This window comes from Triticum dicoccoides, chromosome 1B, assembly GCF_002162155.2.
Source record: "Triticum dicoccoides isolate Atlit2015 ecotype Zavitan chromosome 1B, WEW_v2.0, whole genome shotgun sequence".
Taxonomy (NCBI): Eukaryota; Viridiplantae; Streptophyta; class Magnoliopsida; order Poales; family Poaceae; genus Triticum; species Triticum dicoccoides.
In genome coordinates, this window is record NC_041381.1 from 207,169,093 (window position 1) to 207,175,971 (window position 6,879).

The following is a 6,879-nucleotide window of genomic DNA, read 5'->3' on the forward strand; positions in this document are numbered from 1 at the left end:
TGCCAAGTATTTTCCATGCCTGTGTGTATGTGATGGCCGTGTATGTGATGGCTGTGTGTATGAAATACGGTGGCGGATCTGTGATACCTGAAAGGCGTGTACCTGGCAGGCGCTGGCTCGTGAAAGGGATAGCCGGCGCCACGTCCTGGAACTGCCCAGCGTCAGGTCCTGAAGGGGGTCCGCGCCGGAACAATGGATGCCGGCGGCCTTGATCCGCCCCGGATCCTCGAAGCGCTCAGCGGAGGGTCCTGCACAGGACCAGCGCCGAAGCGGTTTTGATGTGCGATCAGCGCGCTGGGATGACGGAGAAGGACCGATGGGCGGCGGCGGGCGAAGGAGGGCACTGTCGCCGTCTGTTCCTCGGAAGAAGAACACGTGACCTCGCTCGAGGGCACGAGACCTAGATAGTTTCCGCACACTGCGCCGTTTTTTTTTCGCTGGTTAATTTTCGCCGGTCTGTGGTCACTATTTTTTTTTCCTTCATCTCAGTTAATAAAGACGGTATGACGTGCGTGTGCGGGACTATATCGCGGGGTTTTATTTGGTTTTCCGCGGTTTAGAGGGAGGTGGGAAGAAGTATCATAGAAGTACCAAAAAAGGCCGGTTGAGGTGGGACGAAAATAAAACCCGAAACGCGATCTATCAACTGAGACATTAGGAGTAGAGAAAAATAAAATCACCACAACAAAATACAATTGTTTTTCCCTTCCAAATATACGTCGTCACTCAACTTGGAGAAAGGGGAAGAGAAGTAGAGGAGGAGGAGGAGAGGACTGAGGAGGACGAATTCGACTCGGAGTTTTGGACTTGGCCATTTGGTATATTCCCATCTTCCCCTTCCCCGCTAGCTGGGTGCTTTCCGTTTAACTAATGGAGTTTGCTTTGGTCCAAGGGTTTGGCACATGTTCCTTCCCCTAAGGTCCAATCTTGCCGTCCGGCGATTTTTCTTTGGATTTCTTTGGTGAAACCCTCGGTGGATGGTCGCTTGGGAGCCAGGCATTTGATTTGATCTTAAGTGGTCCAGGTACGCGTCTGGCGTTATTCCGCTGCTTTCTTCCGCCTTCTTCTCTCATGGATTCTTGAATCTGTCAGTTTCAGGCGATTGGAGGAGCTGCTGGCTGCTGCTGTTCCTGGGGCGTGGATTTTCTTGAGGTAGGTGGTGTTTCTGGTTCTGCTTGATCTTTTGTATGCGGCGGACCTGGTCCTTTTTTTTTTTCAGTTTCTGAATAATTGATGGAGAAAATGTGAGGGGAAATTGGCAAAAAACAATTTAGTGTTTGATTAAGGCTGTATGGAAGAAGAATATAGCTGTTAACCAGAGTACTTCTTTACTACACTAGAACATCGAACTTCAAAGAGCTTATAATTGGTGTTTGGATAATATAATTAGACGAATAGACCGTCAGAAGATGCCACAGCCTCGAATATACCTAAATCTGGAAAAAGGTTTTGGTTAGTTTGGAGGTCTGTTGTCATGATTTACAAGTTTTTAGTAAAAGATGAACTCAGTTTGGGGTTCTTCATCTATTCTCAGTTAGATGTGGAGAATGCTCATGCCGATGAAAGACTGGACTCACCCGTCTTTTGTTCCTGTGCTTTGTTCATCATTTAATTGAATTATCATTATTTGATTTGCTTTCTAAATCACCTCGGGAGCATGGTTTTTGAGTCGGGACTCATGCGAGTCGCTCTGGGGCAGCGACTCGGAAGAAGTCGAGCCTGCGTTGTGACTAGTCGTGACTCAGAGTCGCGAGTCGACACTAAGCTGAGTCGACCATATTTTTGCGACTCATAGACTAGTCGTCGACTAGTCGCGACTAGTCGAGCGACTCGAAATCCATGCTCGGGAGATACAGATCGGCCTGATGTTGGTAGTATGCTATCATGAAAATCTTTACATGTCTTCGCTGAACACCTCTTTACATTTCCCCATGTGATTACCTTGAGCCCATGATGTTCTTTAGTCAGAAGTATTTTTATGTGTAAATGATTGTATACTCTGCTCAAATGATTAAACGGAATGATTCACAAGTACTACCTCTGTTTCTAAATATAAGACGTTTTGGCAGTTTAGATCGAACTGCCAAAACGTCTTATATTCAGGAGCATAGGGTGTAGTTCCTCTTTAAGTATATTATAAGCATTCTGTTTTAAGTTGCTAGAGAATGTTGTTCATCCATACGGTTTCAAACTGGCCTCCATTTGTTACAAGTTTTGAGCATGAAACTGAACCTGTATATATATATATGTATTGGTTTTTTTAAAATGATATATATGTATTGGTGAGCAATCCACTAAGGACATTCTACAATGATGATGTAATCCTTTCTCTGTTTCTGAGCAGAACATGCATAGTAACTGTGATGCCAGGGCTCACATCTATACACGGACTTGCAGGTCCCCATGTCAAATTATACAGTTAGGTTGAATTCCCATTAGAAACTGGTAGGATGGGATATAGGCCTCTGAGAATCTTTCAGAGAAACATCTTTTGTGATATACTAGCTATTCGTTCCTGCTTATCTGACAAGTGACAACTATGTATCATTATGCCAGTCAAACTGCTAAAATTACTGAAGTATTGTTTTTCTCGTATTATGGTGACTGTACACAACTTAACCGGAGACAGTAAATAAATGCAGATTGAGCTCCCTGTTATAGATCAGTTGAATTGACCACAGCAAATATATGTTGATTGTTATTAATGTTAGTCAATTCTGTATAGAGCTTCTTGCTTGAAGAGAGCTAAATATAGCTAATTGGCATCTGTTGTTCATCTTCTTTCAGGTGCAGTGAATCTGTCCTGCTGTCATATGTTTTAAAAAACAATGCAAATTGCCTGGCCTTGGATCAAGTCCATTTTCCTATAGAGATCGTCATCTGTCTTAAGTCAAAGCAGCTGTATTTCTGGCAAGCACAACTAGCTAGTTTCATATGCAGCGTTCAGTTGATGGCTGCTCATCCTGTTGAATCAGAAGCAAGCATTGAAACAGATAATCACCCTTTACTGATAGACCACATGGAAACTACTGCTCATCTCGAGATTGCAATTGACAGCCCAAGGGATGATGTTGCTTCATCGTCAACCGCTCGTCGGGAGGATAATGATGGCTTGGATCGATTGCCTCATATCTCAGAAGGTTCTTCGGAGACAACTACTGCATCTAACTCTCAAAGTGCTCCTCTAGCAGGAAGAGATGCTAATCGTGCTCGTCGTCGGCAAAGTCCGTTGAATTCTAGTTGCTGGATCTCCATTGAGCTTGTTGTAACAGTTAGCCAGATTATAGCGGCCATTTGTGTTCTGTCATTGTCAAGGAAGGAACATCCACATTCTCCATTGTTTGAGTGGGTCATTGGTTATACGGTAGGTTGTGTTGCCACTCTTCCTCTTCTCTACTGGCGCTATCTCCATCGCAACCGCCCAACAACTGGGCAAGAACCAGCAAGTCAGAACTTCCCTCCGAACAGCATACCTGAGTCCAATTCTCACACAACAAATTCGGCCCCTGGCATGTCTGAAGCTGGTTTTGTAACTGACACAAATGGAGTCCCGCACAACAACATGCTTACCAGAAATCCCAGGTAACATTGTCTTCAGTTCCATGATTACTTCTGTCCCTTTTAAATTTATATGCCTGTAGTCTAATTCATCTACTGTCTCTCTCTGTAAGACATGTAGAAATTGTGTTAAACCTCTATTTGTCACCTTTCTGTGCTATTATGACCGCACAGTAGGATAACATAAATGGGGTAATGTGAACACAATCTGATCACAAAAATATACATGACTATTATTCTGCCAACGTTTTGTTAAAGTAAAGCTATCGTCCTGTGTGGAGAGCATTAGTATTCTCAGCACTTCTTTGGCTAGCTTTCTTTAGAGTGCAGCCTCTGAGTTGCTATGTTTAAAGTTTTAAACTGAGGTGCACCCGGACTCTTTCTTATAGGGCCCAAGCTTATGCCGATCACTTCAGGATGGCCCTTGATTGTTTCTTCGCTGTGTGGTTTGTTGTGGGGAATGTGTGGGTATTTGGTGGACATTCCTCTGCCCATGACGCTCCCAACTTATACAGGTGAGCTGCTAGCTTCCCGTGCTGCAGTATCTCTGCAACTCATTTATGTGTTTCATAAGTGTAAATCTTTTCTTTTTCAGGTTGTGTATAGCCTTCCTCACATTTAGCTGCATCGGCTATGCTATGCCTTTCATTCTGTGCGCATTGATATGTTGCTGCCTTCCCTGCATAATCTCCCTAATGAGCTTTCGTGAAGATCTAAACCAAAACAAAGGTGCTACTGCAGAAGCAATCAATGCCTTGAGAACATACAAGTTGAAAACGAAGAAGTCCCGTAACGGCGAGGGGATTGAAGTCGGCGGCGGAGTTGTTGCTGCTGGAACAAACAAGGAGCGGTTTGTTTCTGCTGAAGATGCTGTGAGTTTTTTTCCCACACTCCTATCTACTCCCTCATTCACTATTACAACTTACAAGATGTTTTGGATATTTCAATATAGACTGAAATGAGTGGAACACACTAAAACGTGTCTACCTATTACTCTTGATTTAAAGCCTGAGGTGTGTCCTTTGATATGCAGATTTGCTGTATCTGCCTAGCAAGATACTCGAACAATGATGATCTCCGAGAGCTTCCTTGCACCCACTTCTTCCACAAAGAATGCGTAGACAAATGGCTCAAGATAAACGCGCTGTGCCCCCTCTGCAAAGCTGAGATAGACAGTGGCCCGACAATTGCTCCTGCCATTGGCTTTGGGCGTTGCCACAGTGACAACAGGGTAGGAAATGACATCGAATCGCAGCTGTAACTCTGCATTATCCATTGAGGGTGCAACATGTCCCTGATGTGGCTTCCACAGAGCAATTTGTAAATTATAAAGTGAAATAGTGGACACAATGTACGGGCCCTTATATTATCGAACTGGTTCTTCGCTGTCTGATTACTGTCTCATTGTGAAAATATCTTCCGAAGATGGTAATTCAGGTTACCGGACATGAACCGAGAGCCTTTGCTGGTTACCTTTGTTGGTTACTGATGGCAATCCTCCCGCTTTTAGCAGACTGGCTAGAGATGGTTAATAGCCATTTGTTTTTCCTTTATCTAAATACCAGATGCTGATCAGAGCCCATAATAGACAGAAGAAGTTTGCTAAGTTTGACTCTTGCAGATTACTTTACTGTACTATTTATGTTGCTACGTACAATGTATTTTATGGTTTCTGGAAGGAGATGGCAACATGATCGATGGCTGCAATCCAAAGTTGATTGATAGTGCTGGCGAAAACAGCATCAAGAGAAGATGGCCGATCATTCCCTGAACTGTTACTTCTGCTGTTGTTATCCTTGATGGTGCTAAGCACAGAATAACCTCTGGCGTTCCCGCATCATGCAGTAACCAGACCACGCCAGGAAAGGTGGCCATCTTTCTAGAGAAGTATAGCTCTCCTTCTATTTGCGGATGACTCGTTTATACTCCTTCCGTTCTAAAATAGATGACCCAACTTTGTATTAACTTCCACAGAGCAATTTAAAATATTTGTCTGCTGATGAAAAGAATGCATTATGACTTTAGAACAATCCTTGATGAATATTATACGAGCTCGGGTCAGATGGTGAGTGAAGAGAAATGTAGCATCTTTGTCAGTCCCAATACTGATGTTCATTCAAGGGTACAAGTGTGTAAATCGCTAAATATGATGACAGAGTCCCTAAATGACAAGTGCTTGGGCTTTTGCCTGCAATGGTGGGAGTAGACCGTTGAGGTTGTTTCCGCATCTTATTGATGGAGGTGGAAGGAGAAATGCTATCAACAGGAGGAAAGTAATTGTTGCTTTGCTTTAGAGTTATGGGTCAACCCATACGCGTGTTTGCAATGTCAGTGTTCAAAATCCTCAAAAAACACTGTTTTGTTGCGCTGGTCCCATGAAGTCTTAGCACGACGATTTTCTGAACCCCGTGGCGAACGAATCGTTCGATGGGAGCAGTTCCCACGCAATCAATCACCGGCTATTGGTGTCCTATAGAAGTATTCATTGGGTAGCATGGTGAAAATTATGTGTCCCTAAGCTTATGGGTGCAATGGGATTTAGAGACCTAGAATATTTTAACCTGGCCATGTTAGCCAAACAATAATGGGGATTGATGGAGGAACCAAACTCTGTGTGTTTCTGCTATAAGAGCGAATATTTTCTGGAAGGAAATCTGCTTAATGCAAAAGCAAAGAAGGGTTAATCAATGACGCGACAATTATTATGGCAGGATTGGAAACCTTTAAAAGATGATAGGTTTGTCGGATAGGAGATGGATCCCAAGTGAATATATAGGAGGACAATTGGGTTATTTTGAGTCCAAATTTAAGGGTGAGAACACCCCCAGAAGGTTTAATGCTGAATAAAGTTTCAAATCTCATTAATCCAGAGACGAGTACATGGGACGAGGAGTTGATTCACTCTGTATTTTGGCCGGTTCACGCAGAAACTATACTATCTATCCACCTTGTTAGGTCATCTTCAATGCTGACCCATAAATCGGACACCACATCCGTCGCGGACAGGAGGCCAGCCCGCGGACAGCGGATGCGGGAGCCGGTCATTCAATGCTATCCGCATATATTTTGAAACAAGTTTGAACAAATCAGACGAAATTCATCAAACAAGTCAGATTTCGTTAAAGTTCGGACATAATTTACATAAAAGGTTGATATTTCGGTCGTTTAACTAAAACTAGAAAAAAAAGGCAAACCTATACCGGATGACCACTTCGTACGCGTGGCCGCCCAGCCTTGCCGCACTGTCGTCACCGTCCGTGCCTTCATCGTCGTCGTTCCAGCGGCAGAAGGGCACCGGAGGGCCGCGATAGCCTTGACCAG

General features: G+C 43.8%; 1 protein-coding gene across 2 annotated transcripts; it reads left to right on the plus strand.

Annotated features, from left to right (window-relative positions):
- The first annotated feature begins 685 nt into the window (after positions 1 to 685).
- On the plus strand, positions 686 to 5,006 carry LOC119328670 (E3 ubiquitin-protein ligase At1g12760-like). Of its 2 annotated transcripts, none has more exons than XM_037601653.1 (7): positions 686 to 818; positions 893 to 1,024; positions 1,093 to 1,152; positions 2,788 to 3,582; positions 3,948 to 4,073; positions 4,154 to 4,430; positions 4,592 to 5,006. In XM_037601653.1, the coding sequence occupies exons 4-7, from the start codon at positions 2,951 to 2,953 to the stop codon at positions 4,817 to 4,819; spliced, it is 1,263 nt and encodes a 420-aa protein (XP_037457550.1). In that variant the 5' UTR covers positions 686 to 818; positions 893 to 1,024; positions 1,093 to 1,152; positions 2,788 to 2,950; the 3' UTR covers positions 4,820 to 5,006. The 2 variants fall into 2 exon arrangements, with proteins under 2 accessions (XP_037457550.1, XP_037457555.1); XM_037601658.1 differs by having other exon boundaries at positions 1,099 to 1,152.
- The last annotated feature ends 1,873 nt before the right edge of the window (positions 5,007 to 6,879 follow it).